Below are 24,692 nucleotides of genomic sequence, written 5' to 3' on the forward strand. Positions count from 1 at the left end.
AGTGAGCCTAGAGACACCTCTGTGACCCTAAGCCTTTGACATCTACAAGATCAAGTAAATGCCTCCTAATTTGGTTAAATTTAATATAATTTTGTTTAGTAAATTTTAGGAGAGAAGTGTCAAACTTGCAGCTCAAACCAGATTAAATATAACTGGAAAATGTTTAAGAAAATTAATTAAAATACAACACAACATTGACAATGTTATTTTGTGGTTTTCTAAGTCAATCTATAGATTCATTTCTATTGGAGTTTTACCTCACTGTTTAAGAGTACTTTAGACAGGAAAAAATAATGATGATTGTTGGAGGGGATGCGGGAAAACTGGGACATTGATGCATTGTTGGTGGAGCTGTGAACGAATCCAACCATTTTGGAGAGTAGTTTGGAACTATGCTCAAAAAGTTATCAAACTGTGCATACCCTTTGATCCAGCAATGTTACTACTGGGATTATATCCCAAAGAGATTATAAAGAAGGGAAAGGGACCTGTATGTGCACGAATGTTTGTGGCAGCCCTTTTTGTAGTGGCTAAAAATTGGAAACTGAATGGATGTCCATCAGTTGGAGAATGGTTGAATAAATTGTGGTATATGAAAATTATGGAATATTACTGTTCTGTAGAAATGACCAACAGGATAATTTCAGAAAGGCCTGGAGAGACTTACATGGAACTGATGCTGAGTGAAAAGAGCAGGACCAGGAGATCATTATATACTTCAACAACAATACTATATGATGACCAGTTCTGATGGATCAGGCCCTCCTCAGCACCGAGATCAACCAAATCATTTCTAATGGAGCAGTAATGAACTGAACTAGCTATGCCCAGAAAAAGAACTCTGGGAGATGACTAAAAACCATTACATTGAATTCCCAATCCCTATATTTATGCACACCTGCATTTTTGATTTCCTTCACAAGCTAATTGTACAATATTTCAGAGTCTGATTCTTTTTGTGCAGCAAAATAACGTTTTGGTCAGGTATACTTATTGTGTATCTAATTTATATTTTAATATATTTAACATCTACTAGTCATCCTGCCATCTAGGGGAGGGGGTGGGGTAAGAGGTGAAAAATTGGAACAAGAGGTTTGGCAATTGTTAATGCTGTAAAGTTACCCATGTATATATCCTATAAATAAAAGGCTATTAAAGAAAAAAAAAAAAAAAAGTACTTTAATATCCAGAAAATTCACAATCCATTAGAATACAAGTTGTATGTACATGTATGTATGTACATACATATATATATATATATATATATTGTAATGCTTCACACTGTTACATCAACTTGACTGAACTAGTCCTCAGAAAGGAACCTCTAAATTTCAGTTAGAGATGCCAGGAACATATCTGGTAGGATGCTTTTAAAAGTGCTCCAAGGAGTTCAATTAAAGCCCAGTTTCTTACCTTTTTCTTTAATATAACTCTTTGCGTTTTGGGTGAGACATCTAGGACAAGCTCTCCATAAGTAACAGCCTTGTTGGAAGCCACAGGCCTTCCTGTTCCCTCCTGCATTCTAGAATTTCATGAAAATCCAACATAAATTCAATGAAAATGAGAGTCTAATCATTTCTACGAAAGAATAAATAAGAAATAACGCAGAAAAAAAAGACTTTTTATCATGGTTAGCAAATACATTAGATTTCTTTCCAATTCAAAGATGCACATCATCTGACATGTAGAAGAATATAGTGTAACAGATTATAATACTATAAATTTTAATTTTTTCCTCAGGTATAAAATGCTAACTAGATGATGAAAATTATCGAGGAAGACCTTACTTCCAAGGCTTTTGCCAGATTTCTGACTCCTACTTCCTTCTTTGGCAGAAATCAGGAATAAGAGAGCCAGCAGTACAGCCCTATGGCAGCTAGGCAGTGAAGGTTTACTGATGAATAAGTCAGAGATTAATTTTTGCTTGTTTTACTTTCCTAGGGATTCAAGATTCTAAGATCTCAGGGAATGCCAGAACCTGGGCTTTGCACTGTCTTAGATACAATTTCAATGAACTGGGTATATCTCTAAGCCCCAATACCACAAAAAAATTTGTTAGGTAAGAAGCCTGGAGGAAAAGTTTCAGTGCTACTCCCTCCATTAGTAACTATGAAGATGTGGGGAAACCTCAAAAGGAGATTCAATCACTGAGTCATATAATCCTCCAAAGATTTTCTCCCATTAACTCCCTGCAACCTTCAACTTACAAAGCTCAGAAAACTGCCAGGGGTTGAACTTGAGAACCACAGAGTTGATATAATTTACGAGGAAAACTATTGTTGGAATATTTTCTATTATAACCTTTGAAAAACTAAACATGTCATACTGTTTGTACACAGGTCCTTGGCAGAGTAAAGAGCTAGTATTACCCTCAACAAAAAGGAAGGGTCTTCAGGTTCCTAAAAGAGTTTCTATGTGTCCCTCAGGTAAGTAAATATCACGTACTGACTGCCTGCCAGTCACCTCCACAGTAGGATGAAATCATTCTGAACAAGCTGTCATAGACTGGGACCTTATTAATTAATAAGAGGTCCAAATGCCAGTCCCCAAATAAAAAGAAAAGCAATATATAAGTATAGTTGTAATGCTAAATATTTGGTTATATCACCTTTTTGGTCAAAGAAATCCCATTTGAAATTTGCTCTGACAATATCAACATGGAAAGAGCAAGCTATACTTGAGATTACTAAGAATGACTACCTAGAAGAAAAAATACCCAACACATTTTTATAGACATTTTTTGTTTCCAAACAAAAATACCAATGTTTGAATGACAAACTTGCCAAGCCTTATTTGAAGTTAACCTACAATAAGTAGCTGCTTTTCACAATTTCTACAGCTAGATGATGACAAACATTCCAAGTTGAAGGGTTTTGAAGGGGAAATTTGGCGCTTCTTGCAGCCTCAACTATTTTGCATAAACTTCAGAGAAAATCTGGTATAATACTCAAATGTCAGCCTAACATAGTATCATCAGTGGGTGGCATATGGGTGTGATGATAAAAGTTATTTTGCAATGAAGAATGAACAAGAAGAAAAAGGCTTTCAAAGAGTGGTGAGAAGGATTTAGCATTGACATAAAGAATATATAACCTTACAGTAAGAGTTGTTAAAAGGTTATGGGGGGAGGGGTGTTGGGTAATTTTGAAAGGGAATACTCTATTCAATTTGGTTAGCATTTGGCATTGGTCCGTGGGAAGGGGCTACATTACATGAACTCCCAAGAGTTTAGCCCAGGAGTTTATGATGATGACTGACTAGAATTTGTTCTGTCACTAGAAAAACAGTTTAAAATCCAATGCCAGCTAATAATCAGATTCTTTTGCTTGCAAGAAGAGTAACAAGGGATTACCCTGAGAATGTATATGTAGCAGCTATATAGATGAAGTTTTCATAATAAAGTTGCCAGTTGTCCTGGAAATCATTCATGTTGCAGTTAATCTCTGAGGAGCCCGCTCCTTTAACAGTTAATGTGATGAAAGGTGGCAGGACAGGCTCATCCCACGCATAATCCAGTGAGGTCATGGGCTTCACTTCAGTTCGGAGCCTGGGCTCAGCCACGCCGTGCTGAGTAAAGACAACTGGGACCTACAGGAATGGCAAAGAAGACAAAGAGGACTTTCATTCAGAGTGGTGACCTCAGGTGGTGAATCAGGGCTTTGCCGGGCAGCTGGCTTACGTTCCTGTTGGTTTCCGCCTGCCGACTGTAGATATAACTCCAGGAAAGTTTGGAGCCTCCCTTTTAAACCTAAGAATCCACCTATTCTAAAGAATCCTTCAGCTAAAGAGACTCCAGGGGACTCTTGGCAGGCAACACTTGAGAGTCTTTCCACTGATAAATTCTTAGGGTCAGCAATTTATATTCTGTGGCAATTTTCCCCCTGCTATGAAATACTTGAAAAGAAGAATTAAGGTTTTGGAATTGAAAGTATTAGTCACAGAAATCATTTAAAATCATTTTCATTTGGTTTTCTTTGGATGCCTGATTACAAACCTACAGCAAAGTTACCCATTGCCAGGCTGCTGGGATGGCCTAATTCTGAGTCACTTTTTCACTGACTATATGGAACTCTAAAAGCCAGCAACTCTGTGGCAGAAATCCTATTAGAAATGCCAAATGCTATGGTCAAAAAAAATCTTGGGGGACTATAAAGTACTATCTGGCCTGGGCATGTCTATTCTGTTCCCAGGCCATTCATCAGTAATTAATTATCTTATTATTGGTATTGATTTTCAGTAATAAAAAGGGTACTAGTGATACTAAGAACCAAAGGGATTTCTACTTCTCATTACTGCAAAGATAAAATGCTTCCAACTATTCTTCTTGGGGAAGTAAAAACCTTGATCTTTCTCTTACAAAACAGTCAGTGTGGTCCTAAATGGGTTCCCTGCTAAGTTAAGACTTGATACCTTGGAAAAGTTGTCAATTCGGAAAGGAGGAGGTAACTGATCTGTGTCACTGAATGAAATTCTATATGTGGCTCCTCGGAGAGTAATTTCCACTCGAAGAAAGAAGCTTTTGCCTAGGGTATCTCTGCAAAACAAAAGACAATAAAATAGAATTCAAAACAGCCTGATTTTCTATTGGTATCATAATATCAATATTATCAAATGAACAAAAACATTTAGGTGCCCATGTATAGCCCAATATATGCTAGATAGATTAATCCATATAAAAAGATAGGATAAGAAATTAAAAGCTTTCACAAAGAGTTTGGTAATATTACATTTATAAAAATAAACTTTCAGTTATCTGTACATGGCACATCCAAATTTTTGTTTTTATATTTGTTTTTATTCCAAGAGACTTCTTGTTCTCAAACAACACACTAATTAGTTAATTCTATTGTCATCAGCCTGAATACTGTTGGCAAATGAAACAAATTGTTGTGTTCATTCAACAGGTATTATTATCAGGTATTATCACTCTATACAAAGCATGGGACTGGCTTTTAGACAAGCTCTAATCCCTACTCTTTGAGCTTAAAGTTTAAAACATGAACCCAGATAACTATAAGATAGCACATGAATATTGGACTTATTCCCTTCCAACCCTGCCTGAGAGCCTTCCCTATCACCCAAATACTCTCTTTTCTTATTTGCTGATTCCTTCTTTAATGCCCAAACATGGACAAATTCCTGCATCTTCAAAAACCTTTGCTTAATCCTACTGATTCTTTAAAGCATCATCTATTAGTTCATTCTCCCCTTCACAAACTTCCTGAAAAAGTTATCAGCGTTTTCTAACCTCCCAATTATTTCTGAGCCCTTTTATAAATCTGAACTTCAACCTCATCATTCCACAGAAATTGTTCTCTCCAAAAGTACCAATAACTTCAGTTGGTTAACCCAGCATTTTCTTATTCTTCATTATTCCTGACCTCTTAAAACATTTGATACTATTAACTACCCGCTCTCTTCCTAGACCCTGAAATATTATTTTTTCTCCCTTAGTCTATCTCTATCTCTCACTCTCATCAGCTCCCAAAGGTTCAACTATTATCTCTAACTAAATGATTCTCAGATCTATATATAGGGTTTTATTCTTTTTCCTTAACTCCAATCCCACATCAACTACTTATTGGATGTCTTCAACTGGATGTGCCAGAGGCATTTTGAACTTAATGTACCAAAAAGAGAATTTGATTACATTTCCAAATAAAACTGCTTTCTTCCTAACTTTTCTACTTCAGTCAAGGGCACTATGAACAACAACTCAGTCACCCAGGTTAGCAAGCCCAAAGGCATCTTCTCTTCATCTCTTCCCTCTTCCTCATCTCCTTATATATTACAATCAGTCATAAATTCTTATTAATCCAACTCCACAATCTCTTATATTTATTATCTTCTTCCCTTCATGTGCAGGAGGGTACTAAAGGAAGTAACTAAACATATACAGCATGTATTTTGTGCCAGGCACTGTTCTAAGGGATTTTACAAACATCATCTAATTAAGCAGACTGATTTGAGAAAAGCCTAAAAAGACTTACATGAACTGATGCTGAATGAAGTGAGTAGAACCAGGAGATCACTGTATGCAGTAAAAGCAACAATGTACAATGACCAATTAAGACTTAGTCCTTCTCAGCAATACAATGATTCAAGATAATTCCAAGAAACTTGGGATGGAAAATGCCATTTGCATCCAGAGAGAGAACTATGGAGATTGAATGTGGATTGAAACATACTATTTTCATCTTTTTGTTTTTAATTTGTGTTTGCCTTTTTTTTTAAATCATGGTTTTTTCCTTTTGTTCCGATTTTTCTTTCACAACATGATTAATATGAAAATATGTGTAATATGATTGTACACATATAATCTTTATCAGATTGCTTGTTGTCCTGGAGAGAAAGGAGGCAAGGGAGGGAGGAAAAAAAAATTTGGCCCTCAAACTCTTACAAAAATAAATGTTAAAAACTATTTTTACATATAATTGGAAATATTTCATTGGATCCTTTCAAAACTTTGCAAGGTGGGTACTATTGCTATACTCATTTTGTAGTTGAGAAAGGACAAACAGATGATTTGCCCAGGCTCAGTGAGCTAATATCGGAGGCCACATTGGAACCGAGGTCCTGCCATCTCCAGATCCAACACTCTACCCACTATACCACCACATGGCCATGATCCTTGTATAAATGACCTTTCACTCAGGTCAGTGTAGTAACTACCTGAATGATCTGCTTCCTGTCTCTTCTCACTCTAATCCATTCTTTTCCCAACAAGCAGTCAAATAGATATTCCTTTTTTTTTTTTTAAAGCTTTTCATTTTCCAAAAACATGCATAGATAATTTTTAATATTCACCTTTGCAAAATCTTGTGTTCCAAATTTTTTTCTTCCTCTCTTCCCCCCACTCCCTCCCTTAGATAGCAAGTAATCCAATATATGTTAAACATATGCAATTCTTCTATATATTTTTTCACAATTATGCTACACAAGAAAAAAGAAAAAAAAAAAGCAAGTAAACAACAATAAAAAAGGTGAAAACATTATGTTGGGATCCATATTCAGTCCCCATAGTCCTTCTTCTGAATGCAGATAGTTCTCTCCATCACAAGTCTATTAGAATTGGCCTGAATCACCTCATTGTTGAAAAGAGTCACATCCATCAGAACTGATCAATGCATAATTTTGTTGTTGCCATGTACAATGTTCTCCTGGTTCTGCTCATTTCACTTAGCATCAGTTCGTGTTAAGTGTTTCCAGGCTTTTCTGAAATCATTTTGAGAATTGTTTCTTATAGAACAATAATATTCCATTATATTCATATACCATAACTTATTCAGCCACCCTTCAGCTGGTGAGCATCCACTCAGTTTCCTTGCCTTGACAAAAAGGGCTACTACAAACACTTTTGCACATGTTGGCAAATGGATATTCCTAAAGCTGACCATACAGCCCAATTGCTCCTGAAGCCCCTCCAGGTGCTCCCTGAGATGTCTAGATTAAATTACTAACTCCCCCAGTTGGGTTTGCTATGTTTGGTGATGCTGTTGGGACCAACTTTTCCAGGTTCACTGCACATTACTTCATTATGTACATTCATGGAAAGGAGAAGTAATGTGGAAAAATTAAAGTGGGAAATAATCCAAAAATTATTTATATTTGACTTAGGAATGCAACAGCTTGATGCGGTGAGTCATGAGTTTGGATAATGGATTTATCTTCCTATTTGTGTTCTGCATCACCTTGTTGTGTGTCTTTCACAGAAGTGCCTCTTCTCCTGCAATGCTCTCCCTTGACTGCACTTACTGTAAATTCCACCTTTATACAAGGACTTCCAAATCTGCCTCTCCAGTTCCAGCCTCTCCTCTTTTTAAAAAATAAATAAAATTCAATAGGAATACTTGGAATGCTTTCCAACAACATATATCAAGGGAGGGGATCTATCCTACCAAGGTAATACATAAATATACATGATGAAGCCCTGACTGTTAACGCATGTACATAAAAATGAATCTAGATTCCAAATTGGATGCGTTATCACAGAATTCAAAATTCTTTGGATCGAGTTTCAAGGGACAGAAGAAATAACTTGATAGTGAGATAATACAATAACCCCTGGACTGGCTGAGATTTTTTTATTTTTTACTTTCACTAATAAAGGCTTGAAGAATCCTAGGCTGGGAATAAGGAGTCAGCCTACTCATGAGAATGGCACTGAGTCCATGGGGAATTTGTACAAACTTATAAAAATGGATTAAAAAATAGGTAATCAGATTCTTCATTTAAATCTAAGCAAAATTTCTAGAGTTCCAGGCAATCAATATTCATCACATGAGCTCAGTGTTCTTCTGACAATTCTAACTCTTGGTTTTGTAACTTGTCACAACAGTCTACTCTGAATACAAGCAGTTCTTTCACTGCAGTGAAGAAGACCAACATTGCCATTAAGCTCATTCCACCAACACACTCATGCTTGTATGAGCTTCACCAGGTTAAAGATCTCAACGATACATGTCAGGGCTAAACTAAACACAAACAAGTCATAGCAGGGAAAAGCGGAGCAATGGGCAGTTTCCATGACTGCATTCCCAATGAAATGTATCTTGTCTGACTAGAGATGCCCTATGCTTACCTCATATTGATATGGAATGAGTTGTTCTTGTTAACTTCAAAGCCTCCAGACCAAACACAGTTAGGGACATCCATCAGACGCACACATAAGAGCTGATCGTAGTCATTTCGGGGCCAGTGGAAAACCACACTGGAACCAGGGAGGGTAGAGATATAACCGTCAGGATTGGATGTTCCCTAAAAGATAGCAGTCCATTAAAGTCGAGTGAACAAATGAAGTCATTTTCTATCTTCAAACTGTTAGATCTCTTGCCTCTCACCCAGAATGGAGTCCCCATAGTATAGTCCCTATAAGAATAGAGTGTCCTCTACTCTTAAATGTAAACATTTTTTGAACACAGGTTTTTTCTGGGTATCCCAAAATAAGCTCAATCATGATTTATTAGAATAGACAGTTAAACTAAGTATTTGAACAAGGCACTTCTATTAACCTGTTTTGACTAGAGCAGACAGGATTGGCATTCCATTAATAATAGTTTCTAAGTTTCCACAAAGTTGTGTTTAAAATCAATGCTTCTCAAGCAATAGCCAGCTTATTCAAAAATTCAAAAAAATAGCCATTAGGCTATTTATTAAGTACTAGTCACTCTTCATAGGAAAATTTCTTACCTGTCCCTTGGCAAATTCTCTCTGTGCAAAAGCTAGCTTATGAGATGACTTATTATCTAGCAGATATCTGGGTGCAAAGTTGACCATGCAAGTATCAATGTAGCGACCTCGGCCTTTTTTGACATCAATACCTAAAAATAAGATCAATTCTGATCAATTGATGCAGAGAAAGAAAAGAGTTTGACCAAAAAAACCATACCTTCATGAACAAAATTGGGTGTCTCCAAAGAGTTCTATCCTGAGCCCTCTTTTCCACTCTTTCTATACTATTTCACTTGGTGACTTCATCCATTCTCATAAATTTAATCACCATCTCTCTACTGAACCTTTCTCCATTCCAAACTTCCCTATTACTGGTGAGTGCACCACTTATCCTTCAAATCTCCCCGTTTCGCACCATAGGGTTCATCCTTGACATCTCCTTTATCTAACATGTTGTCAGTTTAACCTCTACAACATGTCCTGAATATGCTTCCATGTTTCTTCTGCCATTGTCACACTTGGTTGTAGGCTGGCCCTCAGCCTCTCAAGCTTCAATTATTGCAATAGCCTGTGGAGGGACTTCTGCCTGCCTCAAGTCTCTCCCCACTCCAATCTTGCCTCCATTCAGCAACTAAAGTGATTTTCCTATAATACAGGTCTGCCCTCTCACCTCCTTATACAATAAACTTTGGTGGTTCCCTATCACCTCAAAAATCAAGTATGAAATCTGTTTGGCATTCAAAGCCCTTCTTACCTTTCTGGTTATCTTCCACCTTCCTCCTCACACACTCTTGACCCAATCACATTGGCCTCTTGCCTTTTACCCCAACAAGACACTAGGTCTCATCCCCGAGCATTTTCTCTGGCCGTTCCCCCATGCTTGGAATGCTCTTTCTCTTTACATCTACCTCCTGGCTTCCCTGGTTTCCATCAGGTCCCAGCTAAAACCCCACCTTCTATACAAAGCTTTCCCCAATCTCTTTTAATTCTAGGGTCTTCCCTCTGTGGCTTATTTCCTTTGTAAGCTGTCCCTTAATTGTGATCACTGCTCGCATGTTACCTCCCCAATCTGATTGTAAGTTCCTTAAGGACAGGGACATTCTTTGTACACTCAGTGTTTAGCACTTTCCCCAGCATACAGTAAACACTTCATGAATGTTTGCTAATGCAGTAAGTTCCCAACTCAATTCAACGTCCAGATTTGGCAATGAAAGTATGATCCTATTAGCAGAGTGTAGCCTTCTATTCTAATCTTAGTAGCATTTCATCTATAACCACTTGATTCATTATTAGCCATTCCATGTTGCCTAGCCTGATTTCCTTAGGAACACTGTAATAAAACCAATGTGGTTGGAACGAACAGGAATTCATCCACAAGTTTTAAATAGCAAAAGTTGGCCATTGTCATAATTTTATGTAACCTACTCCTGTCCACCTGTGTCTAAGTTTATGCCCCAAACATTTGTAACCTTAACCACCATTCTTATCCTTGGTCAACCCATAAAAAACCTCCATCCATATCCTACAACAAGCTATATACTTTATATAACATGATCCAAAAAGAGAAAAGCATTATGAGAAAAGCAATAAGAAAGAAAACCTGAAACACCAAATCCAAACTCTGAGTGATTTTATAAAGGTAAATTACTTGAGATCAACAAATCAGTAGCAAATAATATAAAGTCTGTCACAATGGATGCATACATAATAATAAGGCATTTTCAGAAAATGCTAATTATCAATATAAGCAAATGTTTAAACAATTATGAAGGCTTACAAACACTTAAAGGGCTGGATAAATCATAAAACACCAAAGAACTTAGAAATGTTAAGTCAATCAGTTTGAAAAACAGATAAAGTTGTCTTTCCACTTATTTGATTACACTACTAACTGGCACATTTATGCCTTTTCCTTAATGTGGCAGAAGCTATCTTCTCTGTATCTTGAGCACTGAGATACTGAAAACCTGCTAGCTGTTTCATTTTCTCAATGAGAAGCACCAGTGCTCAGTTTCACACAGCATCAGCTGATACTCTGAGTCTGGCTTCAACAATAAAGTGTCACTGGGAACTAAGGCTCTACCATCCTGCCAGAACTCCAACTATGTGCCTGCTAGTCCCAGCTGGTACTGCCTGGTCTCCCACCTCTAGGCTCTCCTCTCTAGGCTTCCTTCTCGGCACAGTCACCGCGTTGGCACTCCTAACATATACGTGCGGCCAAGTTAGTGCTCTTTTGCCTCCTCAAGCGGCGCAGCTGATCCTCCCAAGCTCAGTAGGTACTGTACCTTCTAAATAAATAATGCGATGATAGCATCTTAATTTTTCCCTTTTAATGTGCGAATGGTGATGCCTGACTGTACAGGTGTTCAGTTCAAATGAAAATGTACTTATTAAGTATCTACCATGTGCCAGCTACTGCCTTGTATGCTATGGACACAAAGACAAAAACCAGTCATTTCTTCAAGGAGCCTGCATACTACTGGAGGGAGATTTTATGACATTAGAAATAAGACACAGAACAATTATTATCGTCATCATTATTACTGTTTTTGAAAAAAGAGAAGTCAAATTTATTTTGATCCCTACAAAAATACTCCTGGTCTCTCTGTGGGAATAGCCCTATTCAGTACTCTGGAACTATGATATAGCAGTTACCAATTTCAATTTTCCTGCACTCTCTTCAAATTCAGGGCACTGAGTTCTAAACCTGCTTCTGACCCAGACCTGTCCTTCAGTGCCAGGCAAATCACTAAAACACTCTGCTCCAGTTTCATGGAGAAAAATGCCACTCTTTTCCTAAGTTTGTAAACTTCAATGAATTTGGGGGAAAATGATGAAAAGCTTTCCTAAATATTCCTATTGTTCTCTGAAAAATAAGGATTCAAGTCAAAATGATATTTTTTCCTGGTCACAGGTAAGCATGAAATTTAATAGACAAGGCAGCCCTCAAGAGCTTTTTGAATTGCATCTAAGTCACTTCTCATACTCCGAGAGAGGCAGCCCAAAGGCTATGGCTGCACTGGGGCAAGCTTATGCTGCAGCACCATGGTCGATGGTCACATACCAATGTTATAAATCAGGCCAGGCCGGTTTCCTGGTTGTATCACTTTCAGGGCTCGAACTCCACTCCCACCATCCAGTGAAAAGCCCTGGCACCAGCCAGGCACACCTTCAGGGTGGATCCCCCTACCGATCCTCATGGTACAGCTGTTGGGCAGAAAAGCAAGTAAGTGGAAAAGAAGTCTATTTTTCCAAAGTGCTACAGAATAGACACTTTCAAACCGTGATGATGGAGAAGACTTTTTAGAAACCCCTGGACAGCAAGGAGGTCAAGATAGTCAATACTTTTTTTTTTTTTTAAAGATAGTCAATACTTAAAGAAATTATATCAGATTATTCACTGGAAAGCCAATTACTGAAGCTGAAGTTTAAATACTTTATCCCTATAATGAGAAATCCAGACTCATTGGAGACCATGATGTTAGGAAAGACTGAAAATAAAAGGAGAAGGGGATGGCAAAGGATGAGATGAATAGATAACATCATGGAAAAAATGAATATAAGCTTGGTCAGATTTTGGGAGACCGTGAAAGACAGAAAGGCATGGGCTGCAATGGTCCATAGAGTCACTAAGAATTGGACACAAGTAAATGAGCAAATACAACATTCTTCTAATACCAGCCCTTCCCTCCAATTTCTATCCTGTGGTTAAGGGCACCACTTGCTCCTAATATTAATGTTCAAATTCTAGTTATCCAGTCATAGGCCATAAGCTAGACTACTACAGAATCTTACATCAATTTTCAGAAGTCCAATAATAATTTTTATTCACATGACTCTCTCCTTCCCCAAAAATCTTAACTCCTCACCCATTGCAAAATACTGTTAAAATGGCCAATATCATATCATTTAGTTTTTCACTCCATAATGGTTTGAGTCTTCGAATTAAGTGCTGAATTAAGAGTCTTCGAATTAAGTGCTGAAAAATAAATAGGGTGAAGTGAATCACTGTGCTTTCTTTCTTGGAAGCATAATTTGATACAAGTTACTTCCTAGAGAGCTAGGAGCTGGAAACAAAAAGCCCTAGCGACTGTTATTTGGTCAAAAGCATTAAGATGGTAAACACAATCAAAACTTCAGGAGTGTTTGTGTGCCTTTAGCTGTAAGGAGACTCCTTGAGAACATCTGAGTATACATGACTAAAATAAACTTAAGTTTGTAACATAAAGTTTTAGGTTGGTGGCTGAGCTTCCCGGACAGCTTTCTTCACCTCCTGCCAAACCCAGAGACCCAGTCAATACTCTTTTCAACATGGATGCTAAATTACTGAAACTTAACTCTAGGTTTGCTTGGTGGAACAAATCCACATTTATTAAAGCAGAACACTCAAATAAGTACAGAAATTATGTGTGCCTCAGAACATTATGAGGTTATCAACAGGATACTATAAACTATTGGGATTGTGTTTTTGGAAAAGCAGACACATCCTTCAGATGTGATTTTATAATAACTGACATCTCTTCAGAGTAGAGTTCTAATATGACTTCGGGAGACAATACTAGGTCAATAGTAAAAGAATGAAAAGGAAGCAGTAGGGAAAAGACAAGTACAATATGAAATTAGTGGTCCCTGTTATCCTTCTGCCCTCTTTCAGTAATTCACATAACTCTTGTTAGATTTCATTTTCTTTCTCATATTTCAAATAACCTTGAAATGCTTTGAACTGAAATGGTACATTTTAGTTAAAGGTCTAAAGGGTAAATTTCAAAAACATATTACACAAAAGTGCTTGAATTGGATAGTTGTATATCTTTTACTGAAAAACCAATTTTTCGCCAACATATACCATTCTTTCCTTCCTGTACAGAAAGCTTACAGAAAAAAAAAAAAAAAAGCATAAGGAAGTGAAGCAAGGAAAAAATGTGGTTTCTTCTCCATTACAGCTATGAGAAGTATGACTTCAATACATGTAAAGTAAAACCACCCCCAATGCTTTTATTATAAACCAACGAAATGGTTTGTTTTCAATATCAAATAACACAGAAATTAGATATGGAAAAAATCCCATTAGGTCATCCCATCTATCTCCTTGCCAAGCCAGGGTTGTTATCTGCAGTATATTTCTACTTAAATGCTAGTCCTAAATCGTTTGCTAACTTTTTCCACTCTCTAGGAGCTTGTTTGCCCTTCCCATAATTAATTTTACTTACAGATTTGGCTGTTCTTTGTCAGCATAACAGAATAAAAGAGGGCTCAGGCTCCGAGCCAGCTCATGTTCTTCAAACTGTCCTGCAGCATCTGTCTTTGCATTGTCTTGTCTAAAAATCAGTGGTAACCCTTTCAGGGAAGAGATAAGGTAGAGAAGAATTGCAATCAATCAGAACCAATGCATTAAAACAAAGGAAATTGAATTCATAGAACCATAAAATTATAGAACTGGAAGAAACTACCCAAAACATTTAGTCCAATAGGAAAATGTCTTTAAGTAAACACTCAACTGCTGACTAAAGGACTCAATACTTCCTAAAGCAAGTCATTCTATTTTATACAGTTCTACTTGTCAGGAAGCTTTCCTTTACACAGATTCTAAATCAGCCTTTCTGCAGATGCCATCTATTCTTCTTTCTCTGTTTTCTGGGGCACATGGTATACATTTAATAGATGGCAGATATTCAAATATTTAAGCTATCAAATCTTTGTCGAATATTTATTTGTCCAGCTAAAAATCCTTAGTTTCCCCAACAAATCCTTGAATGAAATAGTCTCCATATACCTCACTCTTCTGGCTGTCTTTCTCTGGACAAAGTTTGCCAATCAATGTATTTCACAAAAAGTAGTAGCCAGAAAGATGGTTGAACACAAACTCAAATGAAGTCGAGTTTATTTAAAGGATTTAGAACCTGGTCTCTAAAAGGGTTATTTTGTCCATACTGGACAAAGTAGCCCTGATGCCTAATTAGGGAGGAAGCTGAGGCTCATGAGGAGCTGAATTTCGTTTTTTTTTTTTTTTTTTAATTTTAATAGCCTTATATTTACAGGTAATATGTATGGGTAACTTTACAGCATTGACAATTGCCAAACCTCTTGTTCCAATTTTTCTCCTCCTTCTCCCCACCGCCTCCCCCAGATGGCAGGATGACCAGTAGATGTTAATATATTAAAATATAAATTAGATACACAATAAGTATGCATGACCAAACCGTTATTTTGCTGTACAAAAAGAATCAGACTCTGAAATATTATACAATTAGCCTGTGAAGGAAATAAAAAATGCAGGTGGGCATAAATATAGGGATTGGGAATTCAATGTAATGGTTTTTAGTCATCTCCCAGAGTTCTTTTGCTGGGTGTAGCTGGTTCAGTTCATTACTGCTCCATTGGAACTTATTTGTTCATCTCATTGCTGAGGATGGCCAGGTCCATCAGAATTGGTCATCACATAGTATTGTTGTTGAAGTATATAATGATCTCCTGGCCCTGCGAGGAGCTGAATTTCACAAATCAATTTGCATTGGCCCTGGTGTAAGGTAGATAGATATGAAGGGGCTAGTGGGCTGATGCTCAACATACCTGTTTTGTTGATCAGCCAATATGGAGCAGAAATAAAGATTTTCAAGGACCCTTCAGCTCGACACACAATCCGGATAGTAAGATTTAACTGCCGCCGGTTGATATCATACAGTCTCATTCGTACCATATAGTTTTGAGTCCCAGGAGGAATTAGAAGCTCTTTACATAGTGGGAAATTCTCCAGAGATACTCCTAGAATATGTACATACAAAGCACTAATTTTCAGAGGGTTCACTTTAGTCTTTCAAAAATGCATTAAAAAAAAAAACTAATTTGGTTTCTTCTAAAATTATTTTTCAGATTAATAATGATTAGAAACATACAAGAGAAAATACATTATATCTAATGGCCAAAATATCTTTAAAGTGGTCAAGAACAACACTGTAACTGGAGTGAGCAAACCAGAGAGACCAGAAAAATAATTAGGAATTAATATTCAAAAGGGCAAAGTACATGTTAAAGAAAAGTCAAGACATCAAGAAAGCAACCAAGTATTTTCTGCATTTAAAAATGAAACACTATGAGTCAGGTTCCACAATAATATACAATTAGTTATTTCTTTCAGACATTATTTTCTTTGCTAGGCACCTTCTTTTTCCAATGTAATCAAATTTTCACATATTACACACACATAACCATGTGTGTATATAAACATAAATATACATGTGTACACACATAACACATTCATACACACATCTATGAACACATGAAGCTATATAAATACATAATTAGGACTTAATAAAGTTGTATGGACTAAACTATTATAAACTTCCTAAAAGTATCAAATATATAAAATCAGAAGGTAGTTCCAGCTACATCCTATCCAAATTATAAATGAACTTTTTTATGAGTTTCTAGAGCTGTAAGGATTCAATTGTTTTGTTTTATTTTGTTTAATGTAATTAAGGATATGTATCCAAAGAACATATAAAGCAGCATGGTACCATTAAGAAAGCACTGAAATAGGAATCAAAAGACTTATAGTACTTAGGTCTGTAACTGTGGCCAAGTTTCCTAAACTAAAAAATGATGAAGATGATTCATGTTCCACCTATTTTACAAGGTTACTACTGAGGATCAAATGAAAATACATGTCAAAGCTCTTTGAAATTTATAAAGTGCTATACAAATATAAGTCATTATTATGCAGAAACCTATTTAAATGAAAAAATAAGGAGAATGGATCAATATGCTATTTTTATATTTTAAATTAAATCCTGTAGTCTGTATCGTTACTGAGACATCAAGGTCATATTTAAAAGATTATTTGATAACAAACTGATTAAGTTTTTCAGTTAACATATACATCTTCTCTAGAACAAAGAAATATCTATCTGCCTTGAGTATCACTGAAATAAACTTTCAAAATGATGATAATCCATCTTATATTTATTATTCCTTTATTCCAAGGATCACTTGACCTACATGATGTCATGAATAATCCTCATAACTTTCCTGTGAGGTAGGGAAGGGCAGATATTATCTCCATCCACTCACCTTATTCTATCCTCTATTTTACAGTTCAGGAAAAAAAATGCAATTCACAAGGATTATGTGTCTTGCCATGGTCAAATAACAATGATGATACAATGCCAGAAATCAATTTTGTCTAGCGTTCTAAGCTAACTTTTGGGACGTTTAAACACTGTACTATATGATGTCCCCTAAAAAGAGCTCTAGTGAGGGTCCTATATCTTTGTACTAGATTTATTTAGAAATATTTCCATAGATGCCAGGAAACATTCTGTGCTTCTCTTAAGCATGAATAGAGAATGGGATTACTTTAAGACCTTACCCAGCTCAATGTTCTGAGATGTGTCTGCTGTATGCAAGGCAGCCTCTTTGCCAGGTTTCAGCGTCCCATTAATCGGCATCCCTTTAACATAAAAGTCAAGCTCACAAGGTAGCAAGTTACAGATTACCACAGTTGGTAAGAGATAAATGGTGTGCCCAGGCTGTCTGAAAATCTGTTTAGCACTGTCAGAAAATATTTTTGAGGGTATGTAATCTGGATAATTCTCTTTCTTTATAGCCACACAAAACCTATGAAGAAAGAAAGAATGGTGTGAAAATCAACAGACTGAATGGAAAAGCAGTACTTGATCTCTTACATTCATGAAGAGGTATAACCTTATAATTAGTTCAACAGTCCTATAAAACATTTGCAGTTCTCGTGTCTAAATATTTTAGTCATTGATAGTCTGACAACACTAAGTCAGAAAAACCAATAACCTAATGTAAAAGAAACCATTTAGGGGAGAGGGCTAATTCTGAGTCCAACTGCCTGTTGTCTCCCTCCTTTATATCCAAACTATCTGGTTTTTCCTGTCCAAAATGACATTTTCTTTCAAATCCTTCATATAAATACTTTGGTGTACATTTTAATATCTTCACAGAAACTCCAATAATCCTTCAGCATTACTGACTTCAAGACTTATGTATAGCTTCATATTACCCAAAAGGTATAATTATTACTGATGTTCAAATGAGTAGAGCAATTAAGTACGGTACCTACTATTTTTTGTTACTGGATAAAGTCTCCTACTCTAGCTATATAGGACATTCTATAGTTCCCAAGATGCAGCATATAAGCTGTCTTAAAATCACAAGGGCAATAAAACTGTCTACTACTTTCCCACTGTTGAATATATTCAATTCTCCCACCTCTGCATAAACTGTCAGAGGGTTTGTATATACAAGTTTCTATAATCCTGCCATTTAATTTACAGGCTAAAAAAATTCAGATTGAATAATTGAACTAAGAATTGTGATAACAATGTTTTTTGATGCACTGAGTTAGAAATTATAATAATCTGAAGTTTTTCTTTAACCAAAATGAATGCATTTCTCAACAATACCTCAGTTAATTTTATTCCTCCCCTACGCCCGCCTCAGAATCCTCTTCTACTGGAAGAATTTCTCCTGGAACCTGCATTAAGATGAAGGGCCCAGACACCACCATGCCTCAGGTACCTTCTTCTTTGATCCCTTCTTTTCCTCCCTCCTGACATCTCTGATTGATGAGATTCTCCCAGAACCTCATTTTGAGGAAGGACCTAGCCCAGCCATCCTTCACTCTCCAGGCATCCTTGTGTCCTCAGTGGGTCCCTTCCTCCCATCCCTTTGCAAGTCCCTTTTATGTGCTATCTTCCTCTCCTAGAAAGGAATATTCCAGCCCCACTGAGGTAGGGACTATCTCTTTTGGCTTGCATCTACATCTTGAGGCTCAGCCTGGCACATAGAAAATACTTTGCAAATGCTTGTTGACTTGATTTGAATGTTTATCTTTGCAACAAAGCAACCAAACTGATAAGAGCCGACTTTAAAATAAGCTTAGTCTTAGTCTGAAATAGTCTGGTACTTTCATGACAAATGAGAGTATATACTAACGTACTTTATAATCGTAAGATGCAGTAAAATCTCTCCAATAAAAAATCTCTGGTTTTCAAACAAGAATAGCTGAGGCCCCAAAGGTCTAGACAATGCTATCAAAAGCCCAAGGAGGTGACAAGATGTGAATTCATTTGCTAATCCCTGGTTCAACTACTCTGCAATAACTAGTAAAGGAGGGTCTTGGGTAGTTTCCTGTATGTATTAAATGGGATACCTTGTCTAACCTTTATTATATTTCAAGTTCACTCAGTTAGAAACCAACACAAGATGATCTAACAAACTTGAAGTTATCTTACAGCTGTGATTCTCAATACTTACATATAGATGAATTACTTCTTCCATGAAAGATTCTGAAATAAGGAGAAAGTATTCTCTTTCCTTTAATAACTGAAGATGGCCAGTGCAGCCTTCCTCATGCTTTGAGGAAATAGGAAAAAAATGAATGCCTGCATAGGACTTTCCATACCTGAAAAATCTGCTTTTTTCTGTATCCATCGAGTGGCACTCTCTTTTACTGCTACTAACTTCTGTGGTCTTCACCACAGTAGTCCAGTGGATTGGAGTCTTACAAAAAAATACTCCCATCCCTTTGGGCCGAGCCTGTAACCGCCAAGAAGTAAGGTGTAAAGGAACTGCAAATGAATCCCCTGGCATGATAGCTGGGAGCACGACAGGTTCTGCAACAGAAAAGAAATACTGGCAATCAAGGACATGGATCGCTAACTCAAAGACATTCAAAAAATAGGACAAGTTCAGGCTGCTGAAGAAGACAGACCCTTCTGTCTGAGAGAGAGGAAAGAGCCAGAACTTACTGTCAGGAGCAGAGGGGCTGTCAAGCCTTAGCTCCATTGGTGTCTCCAGTCTGTTCTTCACAATCAGAGCTGAGCGGACGGTGATAACCTTTCGAGCACTGCCTTCCATGGTCACAGCAAAAACCACTCGGACTGGCGGGAGTGAAGAGAACTATAGGATTGGTTATAAACAGAGAAAGAATAGTAACATGAGTCTGAAGATATGCACAAAATGCAAGGATACTATCTAAAATGGATAAATCAGCGGTTCAGCAGAATTTGAAAGGTGTTTTATTATTCCTTTTCCTTTTACTAATGAAATAATAAGTTATTCTTTAAGCCATTTGACCTTGGGGCCCATTGGAATTTTAGATATAAAGACAATTAATAAACAAATACATCTCAATGCTGTTTTTCCTTAAATAGTCTACAAAGATGACACAAAATAAGACCCATGCCTCTTGCTTCCATGACATACCATGAGGCTGTGAAATTAAAGCAGCAATTTTCCAAAATTCTAGGCTTCTAGTTATTAAAAACAGAGAATAAGCTAGAAGTTTTCTTCATTTCAACCTTTAGCCTACAGCCAGAATTTACATGGTTTTCAAAAAGGATTTGTTAAATAAATTCAATTTATTTCTTCAATTGTGATATTCAGTTGTGATGGACATGGCTCTTTTCAACAATGAGGTAATTCAAATCAATTCCAATAGACCTGTGATGGAGAGAGCCATCTGCATCCAGAGAGAGGACTGTGGGGACTGAATGTTGATCACAACATAGTATTTTTACCTTCTGTAGTTGTTTGCTTTTATTTTGTTTTCTTTCTCATTTTTTCCTCCCTTTTGGCCTGATTTTTCTTGTGCAGCATGATAGTTGTGGGAATATTTTTACAAGAATTGCACATGTTTAGCTTATATTGGATTCCTTACTGTCTAAGGTAGGAAAGGGGGGAATTTGGAACACAAGTTTTGCAAGAGTGATTATTGAAAATTATCTTTGCATGTATTTTGAAAATAAAAAGCTATTATTATTAAATAAATGTTTGTAGAGCCTCCTGTTAAACACTGAATGTGATCAAATGAATAAGGCAAAGTTCCAGTTCTCACAGAGAATCTTAAAGGAAACACAAGAGAGGCCATCAGAGGACCTGGTCTAAAGGCCAGTTCAGCTACTCTTTCTGTGCTCTCATCCTTATGTTCCTCCTCAGTGAAACACCACACAGTGACCCAGAAAAGTTGGACACTCATGTGAGCTTTCAACTCATCTTGTCCTGAACTTGGTATCTATGACACTTCCCAGTTATCCTAACACCTCGCTGTCATGCCACTCTTTCTTCACAGTTCTCCTTTTATGAGTCTTCTCCCTAATTAGAATGTAAGCTCCTTCAGGGCAAGGACCATCATGCTTACTTTATGTGTGTTCCCAGCATTCTGGATAGTGCTTGGTACACAATAAGCACTTAATAAATGTCCTATCACTTAACTTCTCTGGATTTTGCTGACTTCATTTGGAAAAGGAAGACAATGGACTAGAAGACCTCTAAGGTCTCTTTCAAGCTTGAAATTTCTGATCCTTTGTTCATAAAAGTAATGAAAAGTATGGCATCATAAAGACATCAAAGACATCCAGAAAATTTTTTTGAGATTTAAAGAAAAAAAAGATTGCTTCAGATTGCATAGGCTACAGTTAGCAAGTAGGTGGTGGTACTTAAGATAGCCCTAGAAAAATAAGTAGGATTTCAACAAGTAGCCAAAGGAAGGTGGTACTCCTGGAATAGGAAATTATACAAAAGAAGTCATGGATTTCATCCTAATTAGAATGGTGGCTGTCTGACACAAGAATGGGAAACAGATTCAAAGATGCTGTGGAGGTAGAAATGACAATATTTGGCAAATGACTAGATATGTGACTAAGTAAAAATGAAGAGTCAAGAACAGCACTTAGATCATGAGTGAACCAAGGGGACCAAAAAGATGGCAGCCTGCTAGAGAGAAATAGAGGAGTTTAGAAGAGGAGTAAGTTTGGAGAAAAAGATGAGTTCTATTTTGAACATGTTAAGTTTGAGATAAACCTTTGGAACAAATTCAAATCAAAATGTCTAATACAACCTTGATGATTTTGGACTGAAAGTCAGGAGAAAGATGATGGCTAATTATCTTAATTTGGGTATCTCCTGCACAGATTATATCTAAGCCAATTATATTGTAAACTCTGTGAGGGCCAGAATTGCCTTTTACCTCTTAGTATCCCCAGCACTTAGCACAGTATCAAGCACATAATAGGCAAGAACCTATAACTAAATGTTTATTGATTGATCACCATTTTCAGCATCTTCTAATTCTTTTCTCAAAGAATTATGATGTAGAGATAGAAAGTTTCCAAGTTATAGGTTTACAACTCTTTGGCCTTTCTTACTCCTTGCTCTTAAATCATATTTTCCAATACATTTTTTGCTGTTTTCACCAATTCTCATCTTTATATCAAGTATAAAAATGTATGCTGTTTAAATTTGGAAAATCTTATCAAGTTTTTCCATCAAATTTCTCTCTTTATCCTCTACAAACAAATATTGATGCACAAGCCAAAAACATTTTTCATATCCATCTTTCTGTAAGTAGTAATCATGAGCACTGTAAAATGAAACATTCAAATTTCCATTATGATAAAATCAGCTCCACCACTGTTTTTGTTTTGTCTCTCTAAAGAGAACCTATAAGTTATCCTTCCATTTTCCATCTTCTGATTTTGTTTACTGGGAGGTCACAATTGATACAATTTAGTTTCTCCTATAATATGTCTACTCACTAGCCAATGGAGAAAAATTTTGCATTTAGAATACAAACAATAAGTTAATGTCTCCAAAGAGTCTGAAAATCATGTAATTCTTAGCATCCTCTGTCACTTTTTTTTTTTTTTTACCTCCATCACAACAAAAGAGGTAGGGTACCTCATAAAACTAACTGTCATATTTTTTAAGTTTTAATTTTATTCACAGTTGCTTATGGCCAAAAAATTTGTCTCAAAGTGTCTAGTTCACACTAGTACTCAGAAAAAAAAAAAGACAATATCTGTTATTGGGATTATATTCACAGCCTTTCCCAAATGACAGAACCTGCCAGAGGTTACCCTCCAAATGGGGATATAATTTTTAAGAACCCAAGGTCACTTTTACAATGAAACAGAGTTCTGTATAGGATTGTTATGGACTAATTAGAATAATACTACAATAGAGTTTGTACTTCTTTGACAGCAGGGGAAGCTACCCAAAAGTATGTAGAATAGGAGTGGCAAAATTTTACTGCATTGGGTCACTATTGTAGTAGAAAATCCATAGAGGTTTTTCCCCCCAGTCTTCAATATAATAATTCTTTCTTGATATTTTAAAAAAATCATTTTTCTTTTTGCAAAAGGGCAAGGCCTGTTTTTTGTTTTAGAATCCCTAGTGCCTAATGTAATGCTTTCCATTTAGTAGATACTTAAAAATTTTGGAAAAAATTATAGAACTCTGCATGAAACAGTGCAAAAATATTCATACCTTTTAGGCTAAGAGACATAGCAGATTATACCTCAAGAGTTTAACAATGAGGGGGAAAAATTATCTGTACAAAACTATTCAAAACTACTACTTTTTAAAAAATAATTTTTGATATAATTTGTTTTTTACATCAGCTACACTTTCTAATAAATTTCTTTCTTTCAATTTCCAAACAGGTGTATAAATAATATGGAGTGTATTATAGAGTTCTTATAGGGCTATAATCAATATATTACCTTTACTGTCTAACTTCTAAAGAATAATGTCATGTGTTAATTAACAATTAACAAGATAGAAAAAAATTATACAAGATAAACTCAAAAATTTAATTAGAAGAATTAAGACAATCAGCACAGATAAAAGAATCGAGACTAGGAAAATAATTTTTGTATTAACAGTCAAAATCTATAGGAAATTGATAAAAACATACTAAAAAAAAGAGCCAATCCCAATTAGAAATGTAGTCAAAGGAAAAGAAGAGTTTCCAAAAAAAAAAAGAAAATTATCAGAAAAATGTAGCTATTAATAATCAGATCACAAGGAATTTTGAGATTATCACTGATATTTTCAAATTGACAAAGATGGCAAATAATGGAAAAAATTAATATTGGAAAAGCTATTTTTTTTTAAAAAGGAGGGAACTTACATTCATGGCTAATTGAAAGTTGGTAGAATACAAGCACCTTAAGGACAAAGATTTTTTCTTTTGACTTTGTTTCTCTAAGACTTGGCACAATTGTTGGTGGAGTTGTGAACGAATCCAACTATTTTGGAGAGTAGTTTGGAACTATGCTCAAAAAGTTATCAAACTGTGCACACCTTTTGATCCAGCAGTGTTACTACTGGGCTTATATCCCAAAGAGATTATAAAGAAGGGAAAGGGACCTGTATGTGCACGAATGTTTGTGGCAGCCCTTTTTTGTAGTGGCTAGAAACTGGAAACTGAATGGATGTCCATCAGTTGGAGAATGGCTGAATAAATTGTGGTATATGAATATTATGGAATATTATTGTTCTGTAAGAAATGACCAACAGGATGATTTCAGAAAGGCCTGGAGAGACTTGCACGAACTGATGCTGAGTGAAATGAGCAGGACCAGGAGATCATTATATACTTCAACAACAATATTACATGATGACCAGTTCTGATGGACCTGGCCATCCTCAGCAACGAGATCAACCAAATCATTTCCAATGGAGCAATAATGAACTGAACCAGCTACGCCCAG

The 24,692-nt window shown here is 36.3% G+C and overlaps 1 protein-coding gene across 5 annotated transcripts in view; it reads right to left on the minus strand.

Moving 5' to 3' along the window:
• Positions 1 to 24,692, minus strand: part of VPS13D (vacuolar protein sorting 13 homolog D) — a 326,196-nt gene that overhangs the window by 162,709 nt on the left and 138,795 nt on the right. For all 5 annotated transcript variants that reach the window (XM_031962837.1, XM_031962838.1, XM_031962835.1 and 2 more), the window contains 11 exons: positions 19,947 to 20,097; positions 19,601 to 19,811; positions 17,537 to 17,784; positions 15,742 to 15,933; positions 14,382 to 14,508; positions 12,236 to 12,378; positions 9,190 to 9,320; positions 8,582 to 8,757; positions 4,411 to 4,534; positions 3,353 to 3,588; positions 1,414 to 1,522 (listed from right to left, as the gene is read on the minus strand). In XM_031962837.1, the coding sequence (XP_031818697.1) occupies positions 1,414 to 1,522; positions 3,353 to 3,588; positions 4,411 to 4,534; positions 8,582 to 8,757; positions 9,190 to 9,320; positions 12,236 to 12,378; positions 14,382 to 14,508; positions 15,742 to 15,933; positions 17,537 to 17,784; positions 19,601 to 19,811; positions 19,947 to 20,097 (1,848 nt within the window). The remainder of the gene's footprint in view (positions 1 to 1,413; positions 1,523 to 3,352; positions 3,589 to 4,410; positions 4,535 to 8,581; positions 8,758 to 9,189; positions 9,321 to 12,235; positions 12,379 to 14,381; positions 14,509 to 15,741; positions 15,934 to 17,536; positions 17,785 to 19,600; positions 19,812 to 19,946; positions 20,098 to 24,692) is intronic.

Source organism: Sarcophilus harrisii, chromosome 3 (genome assembly GCF_902635505.1).
Source record: "Sarcophilus harrisii chromosome 3, mSarHar1.11, whole genome shotgun sequence".
Taxonomy (NCBI): Eukaryota; Metazoa; Chordata; class Mammalia; order Dasyuromorphia; family Dasyuridae; genus Sarcophilus; species Sarcophilus harrisii.